Source organism: Castor canadensis, chromosome 4 (assembly GCF_047511655.1).
Source record: "Castor canadensis chromosome 4, mCasCan1.hap1v2, whole genome shotgun sequence".
In the NCBI taxonomy this organism is placed as follows: Eukaryota; Metazoa; Chordata; class Mammalia; order Rodentia; family Castoridae; genus Castor; species Castor canadensis.
In genome coordinates, this window is record NC_133389.1 from 96,511,819 (window position 1) to 96,525,027 (window position 13,209).

Below are 13,209 nucleotides of genomic sequence, written 5' to 3' on the forward strand. Positions count from 1 at the left end.
CAGCTGGATTCTTTCTTTATTTCTAATGACATTTTGGCTAAATTATCTGAAGAAAATCCAGCCTCACACAGCTATCTATTTACAGAGGGTGGATGTTTAAATAGCCTTTGCAGGTTATTTTGGGTATTTTTTCATACCACACCAACACATGAAAAGTGGTAGTTACTTAAAGGTTAGTTGTATTATAGAATCTGAAACCATAGTGATGAACTTTTCATACTCTATTACATTAAAATTCATGGGTCTGTCTTGTACTTTGACTGGATCATTTATCTATGTGCAATTTTATCATGTCTTTTGAGAAATACTGGTTTCCTGATTTATGCATATCTTCCAAATGTTGGCACAATTCTTTATGGAGTACCCCCAAATCACACTCTCATCTCATAAGAAAACACTTTAGAATATTGGGAAGTTGTCAAGCTCATTGTTGTTAATAAAATCCTTTTAAAAAGCTAATTTTCACTTGAAAGCTTAATTTTTTTATTATTTGCAATAAATACTATCGATCATTTTCCTTAAAGTAACAGGTTCATTATTTAGTCCTTAGAAAATATCTGCCACATACCCAGGTTTGAATAAGTACAGTTTGCTCCTCATTATTTCAGGTAAAAATTGGTACATCTTAGAAAAATTTTGAGCTCAAAGACAATCCAAACACATGGAGTCCTTTAAAATGTGATGTAAGTAATGCATGTATATTTTATTTACTCACATTGTCTATTTCCTTGTTTATTAAAGAGATCTATATTGAAAGGTCAAGATTTAATAAATATATTTATTTTTACCCTTTCTTCAAATACCTTCTTAAGTGAAACTGGCGGTTTTTTTTTCCTGTTGTTAAACGACAGCTAAAAAATGGAATGACTCTTAGTATAATTTCATTCAGTTCAGCTCTGCATACTGTCATCTTTTAAAACTTTCATGAGTTTCTCCACCAGTCAGATTTACTTATTTTCTAAAAGATTCTAGTGTCTTGTAGATCTAATATTTGTTTACTTGTAGTTTCCTTCTTTAAACTGTGGCTTCTGAAGTTCTATGGATTAATACTCATCTTTATATTCAAGGTTCCTGACAAAGAACCTGGAATGTAGAAAACGAATGAATAAGTGAATTGATATGCCATGGTTACAATGTGAACACTTCCAACACTTTGTTATAACAGTCAGGAAAATGAAAGACCAAAGAATATTACAAACTTGTTAAAGATACTCTTAAAGAGTCAATGAGTATCAAATATGTGTTAATTCCAATGAGTATCAAATATGTGTTAATTCCATGATTAGTACAATTATATATGCTTTTTGAAAATTTGGGGGGAGTTCTGGGGTTTGAACTCAGGGCTTTGTGTTTGCCAGGTAGGCACTCTAGTCTTAAGCCACAAAACCAGCCCTCTAGTTTTGTTTAAACACCACATGCACACACACACACACACACACACACATACACACACACACACACACACATACACACACACACACACACACACACACACACACGGAATCCAAAACACCCTGTACCGTAAGCATATAAGTTTATATGAAATTCTCAATAAATACAGTTACATATAGAAAAAAATATTAATTTATATTTTAAGTACATAATTGAAGTGATGTTAAAAGGCTGAGTAGAAGCTGCATAAGCAACAAGTTCTATGAAAGATATTAAATGTTGGAAGTACAAGATGAACAGAGTTAAGCATCAGCAGGTAATGCCAATGTACAACATCAAGTTTGACCTACAAGTCTATTTTTAATTTGTATAAACATACAGGTACAGGCTGGATCTTATTGTTACCAGGTGAATGTATGTTATTATAAGACATCGTTTTCCAAAACTAAATTTTCATACTTAATAAAAATAACAAAATCACCATTGACAACAGGGTAGGAAAATAGCTGGGCATGATGGTGCACACCTGTAATCTTAGCACTCAGGAGACTGAGGAGAAGGACTTCGAGTTCAAGGCCAGTCTGGGATACACAGATTCAAGGCGAGTTTGAACTACATAGTGAGACCCTCCCCCCAAAAAATAACACAGTGGGAAAACAGGCTTTTATCATAGACAATTGGTGAGAATGGAAATTAAGAAGGCCTCTCTGTTTGACATCTGTAAAAATAATGTACCCATTGACTGAGTTGGTGACTCTAACTTGTAGGTTTCTATGACAAAGAAATACTTGAATGTATGACTAAACATATTTTCAACAGAAATGTTCATTATGGCATTGAATGTAATGATGAAATATCAGAAAGAATCAGTATTTATCAAAAAGAATTTGATTAAATGAAACATTTTTACCCCAAGTATAGAATCAGATCCAGGCTTTCAAAACACTAAGAATGAACCTAATGGGTTGAAATGAAATCTTTGCAATGCATAGAATAAGCAAAAAATGCAGATAGATGAATAGTACATTTAGAAATATTCCACATTTTGTGGATTGGATGATATAGACACATTCTTCTCAAATAGAAGCTCTAGGAAAATATAATGACTGTATGCAATTGCTACTATTATTTCTCCAATAATCCATGTGATACTAATTTCCATCAAACAATTTAAAATTAAATTGTACTTACTTTCAACAATTACTTGTCTGTCTTCCCAGTTATCTTTAATAAGTTGTATATTTCCAAAGTGTGCATCACTGTAAAATATTCGGTTGGTACCTTTTCTTCTCTGACTATAGTCAAAAGCCAAGGCTATGACATTCTTGAAATAATGTGGATTCTCATATGGCCTTATTGGGGAATTTAAATTGGTTTCATCAGAAAGATGTATACTTTTTAATATTGTTCTCCCTGAATACAGCAAATAGCCTTCATGCCTTCGGCAAGTAACTCCATCCTCTGCTAAATATCCATGGGCACAAGCACAAGTTCTCCGGGAATTTCCTCGATAAAGACAGAGTTGCTTACAACCACCATTGTTCTTGGCACAAACATTGGTCCCTAGGAGAAGAAAACACACACATGCAAACACATACTCAGATTTAAGTTTTACTTTTTTGTCAAATAAGTTTTTTTACATAAATTTTGCAATATTATATTGAATAGTCTCTTTTTCTTAGTTTTTAGATTGGTCAGTAAAAAATCAAACACTAAAACATACTCATTTTTTAAATCACAGAAGTTTATTATCTTGGGTTTCTATTTGAAGGATCAAATTATTCTACTTTCTTAACAATCCACATAAAAACATTAAAATCTTCCCTTAAAAACAAGTTAATTATATACATTTTTGAAACTTGATACAAAGATAGATTTTATGTATTAGAATTTTTGTCACAAGTAACCAATCCACTCAAAGCATAAACTGAATTCACAAAAAAAAACACCTTTCAGCTTGCCACCTATGAGGAGGTGTGAAAGGTATCAAAACAGTTGGTGGATCCAATGTGCATAACTTTATATTGTCATATACATATATATGTATGTATATATGTGTATATATATGTACATATATATATTTAGTGAGTATGAAAGTTTTCTCCAATTTCAAGTGAAATTTATGCTCCTAAAATTTATTCATCACGCTAATTCTACTTCATGAATTCATTGTTATAATTTTCAAAATTATTATGCAAAGTTCCTTGATGTAAAGAAAATTATCATTTATTTTAGCATTAGCAAATTTTTTTGAAAGTACCCAAATTTCTGTCATCTCAGAATGAAAGTGTACATTTTAAGGAAGTGATGATTCAAAAATATTGAAAACTTCACCAGCTGTGACTGCAACCACTTTTTATATTAAGAGATAATCCAAACCAAAATTTCAACTGCTTTTTACTCTCTAACATCTTAATTGAACTTTTTACTTTTCATTATGAGTATGCTTTTTAATATTTTTCTACTTTTTATTCTGAACTAATAATCTAGACGTATCAGGTATGTAACATGTCCCTTTACATGTGCTATGCTAGAAAAATATACCTATGTAGTAACTACTATTTATTCATTTCCTTGGGCTACAATATGAGTTTTACAGAAAATTGCTGAGAAAAAATAAAATTTTAAGATTTTGGACTCAACAATTAATTCTTAATTTGAGTGTGACAAATGTTTAGAAATAAAAGAGAAATAATAAAATATATATGCATTATATGTTCTTTAAGTGGGCTGACCTTTCTCTCTTACTCGGTTGAAGATTTTAATCTCCTTTAGATTGACTCCAAGGCCCGTTCTCATGGTTACTGCTTCTGTGGCATCATTCTTGTGGCCCCTTCTGACAGATCCGTTGGCATGTGCTCTGCCAAGAAGTTGAACATACATGATCAACAATCTTCAACTAATTAAAATGAAGCCAGGTAGTTAAGCTGAAGATAACAGATGGCCCAACAGAAGGGAAAGAAACCAACTTAAGGTTGTGATACTGAAATACTTGAGTCTGGAATAGCAAGAGTGCTTGCTTTTCTCTGGAAATTTTATGGCTTTGTAAGATCCTTTTTTTTTGTGACCTTGCTAAGGTATGGCTAATCCTACAAGGGCAAAGCAACTGGCACTGAAATAACATTTTGAAACTCAAATACTTATGAAAAAATAAATTACCTGTCAGACCAGTAGATGTAAGCCCCAAAGACTGCAACTGAAAACATATCCACATTGCTCCCTGACAGCACCATCTCGCGATTCCCTCCAGTCTCAAGGTCAATTCTCTCTATCTTGTCTGTGCGAGCATCACACCAGTATAATTTATTTTCCTAAAGATCGATTGAAAAGCAACAGTACAAGCTGTGTTTGATTGTTTTATGAAGAAAATACGGAAACACTCAAAGTGGACTAATGCAAGTTGGCAGTTAACGCACTTTAAATACTTGAAAGAAACCCAACAGACCTGGTAGTCAATGGAGATGCCATTGGGCCATGCTATTCCCAAGCTTACAAGGACAACTTTTTCAGAGCCATCTAAGCGAGACTTTCCAATGCAGGGCATCTGTCCCCATTCAGTCCAGAACAAGAAGCTGAAATTAAATTGGCAATTTATAGTCATATGTAGATAACTGCAAAAAGATATTAATAACCATGACAGCAATATGCATGCTAACAAAATAAAAACAATACATTTCAGAAATTATAAAAGCATGTTTATTTTTGTAATAAAATCATTTCTATCATGAAATTATTTAACCTACCATAAAAATCAAAAGGATGGATTCAAAATCCTACCAAGTTACCTCTTGTATAAGCTGTTTCCTATCTGAAGGTTGGAGGTGATCACCTCCAACCTGATCTCCTAATTTTACTTCTGGTTTTCATATCTAAATGACTTCCCTCTGCCCAAGTGCCCTCTCCTTTCCCACTGTCCCTTCCTGACAGTTGTCCTTTTCACATGTGTCCCATTATTATTTTTATTCTTTGTATTTTAGACCTAAATTCTTCATATGAGTGAAAACATGCAATATTTGGCTTTTTGAACATGGCTTATTTTACTCAGGGTGATGATCGCCACTTCTGTCCATTTTCCTACAAATTCCTGTGAGTGTGCAGGGATCCATCTTGAATGTTAATTTATACTCCTTTAGATATTTGCCCAAGAATTGTATAGCAGAGTCATAGGTAGGTCTCTTTCTGAAATTTTCAACCTCTCAGGTAACAGCAAAACTGATTCTTATTACCCACTTTAACATACTCTAAAGTTTAAGATGACCAAGAATAGCCAAGGCAATACTCAGCAAAAAGAGCAATGCTGGAGGTATCACAGTACTTGACTTCAAACTATATTACAAAGCAATAGCAATAAAAACAGCATGGTACTGGCACAAAAACAGACATGAAGACCAATGGAACAGAATAGAGGACCCAGATATGAATCCACACAACTATACCCACCTCATTTTTAACAAAGGTGCCAAAAATATATGATGGAGAAGACAGCCTTTTCAACAAATGTTGTTGGGAAAAGTGGTTATCCATCTGCAAGAAACTGAAACTAGATTCAGGTCTATCACCCTGTACTAGTATGAACTCAAAATGGATCAAGGACCTTGATATCAGACCCAAAACTCTGAGTTTAGTACAGGAAGGAGCAGGAAACACTCTAGAAGTAATAGGTATAGCCAAAGATTTCCTTAATAGAACCCTAGCAGCTCAGCAACTAAGAGCAAGAATTGACAAATGGAACTTTATAATATTAAAAAGCTTCTGCACAACAAAAGAAATGGTCTCTAAACTGAAGAGACCACCCACAGAGTGAGAAAAAATATTTGCCAGCTATATATCAGACAAAGGGCTGATAACCAGAATATACAGGAAACTTAAAAAACTAAACTCTTCCAAAAATCAATGAACCATCGAAGAAATGGCCAACTGAACTAAACAGAATTTTCTCAAAAGAAGAAATTCAAATGGCCAAAAAACACATGAAAAAATGCTCACCATCTCTAGCCATAAAGGAAATGCAAATCAAAACCACACTAACATTCCACCTCACCCCTGTTAGAATAGCTATCATCAAAAATACCACCAACAACAAGTGTTGGCGAGGATGTGTGTAAAAAGAAACCCTCACACACTGCTAGTGGGAATGCAAGCTGGTGCAACCACTCTGGAAAAAAATTTGGAGGCTTCTTAAAAATCTAAACAAAGATCTGCCAAATGATCCAGTAATCCCACTCCTGGGGATATACCCAAAGGAATGCAACACAGGGTACTCCTGTTTATTGCAGCGCTATTCACAATAGCCAAGTTATGGAAACAGCCAATATGCCCCACTACTGATGAATGGATCAAAAAAATGTGGTACTTATATACAATGGAATTTTCCTCAGCCATGAAGAACAATAAAATCTTATCATTTGCGAGTAAATGGATGGAACTGGAGAACATCATCCTAAGCGATGTTAGCCAGACTCAGAAGACCAAAAATTGTATGTTCTCCCTCATGTGCAGACTTTAGAACTAAGGCAAATACAGAAATGTTGTTGGACTTGGGTCAAATGACAAGGGTAGAACACATACGGGAGGTACGGGGGTAGGTAGAAAACCTAAAACATTAAAGAGTTTGATGTCCCCACTCCATAGGAGCTAATGCAGAAATCTTAAGGTGACAGAGGTCAACATGAGAAGGGGATCATGAACCAGGGTAAAGATCAGTTAGAGATGAATCAACTTGGGTTGTAAGACATTTGTACATGGAAGCAATGCTAGGAATCTCTCTGTAGAGTTATCCTTATCTCAGATAGCAAAAACGCTTCATCTTTCTTATTATGTTTATGTCTTCCCTTCAAAAAATTAGAGATAAGGACAAAATAGGTTCTGCCTGGAAGCGAGGGGGGATTAGGAGGGAGAGAGTGGGGGCGGGGGACAGGAGAGAGAAATGACATAATAAGCCATTTAACATATTAAGTCCTAATCCTCACAAGTATGGAATTTGTGACTCAAGAAAGCAATGATCCTTAAGTCTTATGGTCCTTAAAGGGATAAGCCAGGAACCATACTGAGGATTTACCAGTCTTGGCTATGTCATGTTCTTTTTAATATGTCATCTCACCAAAGTATAGTAATCTTATATCAAATATTACCACTCCTTAGCTATAAGGGGTATAACCAGAAATCTTCATACTTAATAAAACAACAAACATGAACAGATTCTTAGTACTGAGAAACAAATCTCACTTTTACCCTATTCATTTTAAATATGTAATACTTCCATGTAGGATGATTAGATGACTGTCAATAAAATTTATAAAAGAAAATTATTCTAAATAAAACTATTTTGAATATATTTTCTACACTAATTTTCTCTGCGGAAAACAGTAGTGACCTGATAAAATATCATAATATGTAAGGCCAAATGTGGAGAAGTGTGAAAATCACTTTTATGGTTAAATAATTTACTTAAAACTTAAAAAAATTAAACCTACCTTAATTAAGCACTACTTTATGAATGTTATGTAAATAATAATTTAGTTCTCTTTGTTGCAAAATTGAAAGTAAATAATTTAATAGAATCAGCACATCAAGAACCTTTAGTAATTATAAAACAAATTTAGAGAAATAACAACTTAGTGGTGGAATTACTATCTCCATTTGATTTCATATTTTAGTTGTGAAGTATTTGTTGGAATGTATGATATGGTGAAGAAAATTGTTCTTAGAGTAAATTTAGTAAATTTAGCTTTGAAAATACCATCCCAAACCCAAAAATTTTAGAAATGTCATGAGGTATAATGAATTATAATAGAAATTATAGTAGAATTTTCTCTGGATAATAAACTATTATTTGTTAACCAACTGAAAAAAACACTCTTTTTAAAACATATTTTGGTACTTACAAAATTTAAAAACATAACATTTAAAAATGACTATTTAAAAAATAATTCCAAGAATTTAAGAAATACTATCAAATATCAGATTACAAATATTCCTTTTGTTTTAACAAAACGCACAAGTTTTGGGCAGTGAAAAAATACAATGGATACATATCATAAGTCAATTTCCAATGAAATAATGACATTTATATTAGATAAAACACCCCATATGGTGCAATGGAGTTTCCAAATGCCTAGCTTGCGTTTAATAATCTTGAAAGTTTACAGCATTAATGATATGACAATTGTACACATGTCAGAATTAGTTTATACAAAGGGACACTTGAAAAGGAAAATAATTATTTCCTGCTAAAATTAGGTATAGTCAAGTTAAAAACATAATTATTTAAATTATGATAAATGATCTTGAATGGTAGCAAAAATATTTTTTGAGAAAAAAATTACATTGATGACAAAGTTCTGATTTAGGTGGGGGAAGGGTGAAAGAGTGGTGGGGAGAAAGGAGAATAAATAGGTCTCAGTTGCTGAAAAGGAGAGCTTTCAATGTGATTCATATACTTAACATATATGAGCACTAGTGAAAAGTAACTGACTTGAATCAATCATTTTCTTTGAATTTAAGTTTCTCTTCTTAACTGCTAAAGCCTTTTTCTAGAGTTTATACTATAGTTGCAATTTTTATAATAAACTGGCTGTTTTGTTCTTCCCTGCCTTCCCTTAGGTGACTGTGATTTGGATACTTTGCATGATATACTATAAAAAGAAAAAGAAAAGAAAAACTTGATGTACCCAAAAATTTCTATGCCAACACAAAAATAAAGACCATAGGATTCATTTATGTAGGCTTTTGCATTGGTGGAGGATAGAACAAGGTATGGCATTGTGTCTTCTCTTAGAGTGTAGTCAAAACTAGGTAACCAGATCTGCAAAAAGTAAGAAAAACAAAACAAAAACCCCATAGAATAATAATAGCATTTAGCCTTATGTAAGTATGAGCTTTTCATTGGCCAGAAACTGTAAATTTTTATTAGCAGATTCCTCAGAATTGTTTAAAATTTATAATCACTAAATGCCTTGTAGGTCAACATGTCATGCTCCCATTTTTGTGGCACATGAAAACAATACATTATTTCAAAAGTTTGAATATAAGAATTGATACGCAGGACTTGGGGATATAGCTCAGTAGTATAGCATTAGCCTACAATGTGTGAGGCCCTGGGTCTGTCCCCAGCATAGAAAACAACAAAACAAATGATGCCCTTCATCCCCTGGGAGGAATAAAATGTAACATAAAGTCTTTTCTGTTCCTATGAAGCCATCTTAATATTTCATTTATGTTCAGTTTTGTTTTAAGAAAGCATTATATGCCATTCTCAAATTATTTTTCATGTCCTGAATATGTTATTATTATTTAACGAATCCTGTAATGCAAAAGAACTCAAACACAGAACATTGTGCTAGGAGTACCAATAACAATAGTCCTGCACATAACCTTTCAAAATTTTGTTGTGGAATTTGAGATTTTAATTAGGTATTTAATATATGCTAGGAGCTAATGATGAAAAAAGTTGGAGTTTGGAATCCTTGAGAAACTCAGTGTTTCAAATGCTGCAAATGGGTTAAAACTAACTGAGAACAGTACTAACAGAAATAATTAAAAATTTATACCTCAAAGTGTCATGAGTATAGGAGCATCAATAATGAAAATATTAAAATGCTATGGTGAGAAAGCTGTCTCCCCTTTGAGCCAAAATAAAAAGCCATTTGGGTTGCTCTTCTTTTTAGTACTAGAACATATTAAGTTATCATTTGTTCTACAGTTCCCTTCCTAGGTTGGCTACCTTTTAAATTTACATGAGATTCCTTTTGTATTTGCAATTTTGTAATATTGAGCAATAATACAGAATAATTACTATGTGTATAGTCACTCCATAATAGAGAATTGTGGAAGGAAATTCTTTCAAAAGAAAAACTCCTTTGACATCTGTGATTCCATAGCTCTTTAAGCTGATCACAGCATATGGTAGATATTTCCTTATTTTATTTATGTATTTATAACTTGCCTTATTGTCTACTCTCATTTAAACAAATGCACCCACACATACATACACACACATTTGCATATGGTATTAGTTTGGTGCTCAAGTGTCTAACAATTTTCTCAATTGAATGATTCTGTGTTATGCATTTTGGATATCTTTAATACATAGTATATGACATTTCATGATAATCTATGAAATTTCCCAATTTTAAACATCGAGCTTCCTAAAGCTCATGTGCTTAGAATTATCAAAGCATTATGAAAAAAATTAAGTCATGATCTGCAATCTATTTTACCATTAGTCATAGCCATCCCATTTAATACTGCACATTAAAACAAAATGGTACTTTCTATATGCAAATAAACAGTAAAGTAAATCTTTCAAAATATTTTCATCCTTTTACCCCATTTTTATTGTTTAGTTCCTTTAAGACATTAAGATATATATGTATTAGGATATATATGTATTTGTGGCTATCCCTGATTTCTATTCAACATGGCTTTAAGTGGTCTAGGACAGGTACTCTCTCTGGTAATAAGAAGTGTCCTGATTCCCAAGAAATTTTGATCCCTTCTAACCCTTGTCTTCTTCTAGCAGGAGAGTTAAGATTCCTCTTTAGAGTTAAGGAATGTGGATGAGGCATATGGTAAAATACCAAGTGAACAGAGACATAACTAGTTTTGAAAGAAGTATGTGTACAGTGAAGTTTTTGAAAAAAAAATCCTTAATAAAACAGTGCAGTTCTCTTATTACTGTTGTTATAATTTGCTTACATTTCTTTCTTCAAGATCTCAAAACAGAGATAGGTGTCTATGATTGTGAGCATGGCTGAGCTCTTCCTGAGTTACTTAACCATCATCATATCTTAATATTATACAATAACACCCTGATGCTACCATTAATGCCATTGCAAATCAAATTTATTCTATTTTTTATATATATTGCCTTGCCAAAAGATGTATGTTGGGTCAAACTATTCGGGGTTCTGCCTCAACAGTTATAAACTTAAACCAAGTTGAGCATATTGTAAATACACACCTATAATAAAACAAAGACCATTTAACAATATGTACTTATTGAAAACCAGGATCCCATATCACTATGAATATTTGCATGGAAATAAAAAAAATTTAGTAAGTTATTTATAATCATAGAAATATAAAGCTAAATTAAGAGAGCATATATCCTGGTGTCAGAGAGGGAAAGAAGTACAGTATTTCACTCAGTGATTATATAACATATATTAACCAAATTTTTAATATCACAGTATGACTCCTTATACTTTTTGTTGTTAGTAGAAAATTACTTTTTTAGCATAAAGAAAATTATTACATTTATTTTTTTAAAAAATAAGTGATGCCTAACCAAAAAAAAAAAAAAAAGGATAAAAGTCAATGGACAAGAGAAACTGCTTTTTTCAAACTGAACTAAATCCATGCATGGTTTCTATTTTGCATTTGGCTGCATTTTAAAAGACCTCAAGCATCTATTGTTGAAAAACAGGCTCCATGCCCACTTTTCAAGGCACATTTATATCTTGGATTCAGCTAATTTACTCCATTATGATTCACCTTTTCCCTTGGCAATACCACCTGCCATGACTTAACTTCAAACAGAATATTAAAATGGTCTACTTTATTTCTATGATACAAATTTTGACACTTAAATTTCTATACAACATTACTTAGAAATAAATTTGTAAATTATTTTACACAGACCTTCAAGTTTAAGGCTTCTTGCCTGTAAAGTCAAGTCAATAAATAGGGGCACAAAGTATGAGAGGGAGCATATACAACTAAAATTGCAAGCACTAATAAAAATTTTGTACAAATAAACTAAATAGGTGTGTCTATTCTAAGAATAAACATGGAAACTATTTATCCTTCTGACTTAATATTTAAGAAATGTTTTAAAGAAGAAGCAAGGGTACACAGGTAAATACTATTTAAATATTGTTACTAATGTGAACTATGTCTTAGTTTTCCCAATGAAATACAAGTCTTGTTTTAGGGGCTGAAAATTAGGAAATCAATAACATTTTCTGAGATCTTCCCTCTGATTCATTGCTGAACTGGTAATTCCAAAGGAGAGAAACAGAAAATCTGACAAACATCTGGAGAGAAAAAATGGCAGGATTTGATGATGAAAATAATAGCAAATCTAGTTTTAGTCTCTTTGGTGATAACACAAAAAGATGTGACATGTTTTGCAAAGGAAGTAAGTAGATGAGAGGTAAGAGAAAGTGTTAATTTTAGTGATAGGCTTTCAAATAAATAATTCAAAAGCAAAATGGAAATATAAATAAAGGCATATGATGAAATTTTATTTATATTTTGCATTACTGATATTCTGCTTATTCACTCTATATACAATGATTATAGTAAAAAATACAAACTGAGATCACCTAAAATGATAAATATAGCAAGGCAGAGAAAATCATGCAAAAAAAAGTACACCAAGTCTGCAAGGTGGAGGAAAAGAATTACAGTGCTCACAGATGCTACATGGAAGATTTCAAAAAGAAGTGGAAAACGCAGGACAAAAAAAGGTTAGCAGAAAAAAAAGAAATTCTGTGGAGGATAGTCATGGAGAAAACATCCAGGGGAGAATAAAATCTTGAAAAAAACCTCTCTATACTAGTTTTTGGATATGCATGGAAATTTCTGGGTGAACAGCACCTGAAAATCCATTGCAGGGGTTCAAAGAAGAGACAATGGGTTCTATGATGCTGAGAAGCAGACATTTAGAAAGTAATGAAACAATGACTTTTTACACAAAAGCGTTATCAGTCTATTTGAAAGCAAAAAAAAAAAAAGATTCATTGACAAATACAAGTTTAAAATGACAGGAAAGAATAGTTATGCCATGAAAGGTCTGAGGAAAGGAGACTAATT

The 13,209-nt window shown here is 32.5% G+C and overlaps 1 protein-coding gene across 6 annotated transcripts in view; it reads right to left on the reverse strand.

Moving 5' to 3' along the window:
* The window catches only part of Lrp1b (LDL receptor related protein 1B), a 1,877,349-nt gene that overhangs the window by 451,447 nt on the left and 1,412,693 nt on the right, over positions 1-13,209 (reverse strand). For all 6 annotated transcript variants that reach the window (XR_012447185.1, XM_074070662.1, XM_074070660.1 and 3 more), the window contains 4 exons: positions 4,838-4,964; positions 4,552-4,703; positions 4,128-4,252; positions 2,584-2,955 (listed from right to left, as the gene is read on the reverse strand). Coding sequence is in view for 5 of the 6 variants with exons in the window: in XM_074070662.1 (XP_073926763.1) it covers positions 2,584-2,955; positions 4,128-4,252; positions 4,552-4,703; positions 4,838-4,964 (776 nt within the window). In the remaining variant the exon portion in view is untranslated. The remainder of the gene's footprint in view (positions 1-2,583; positions 2,956-4,127; positions 4,253-4,551; positions 4,704-4,837; positions 4,965-13,209) is intronic.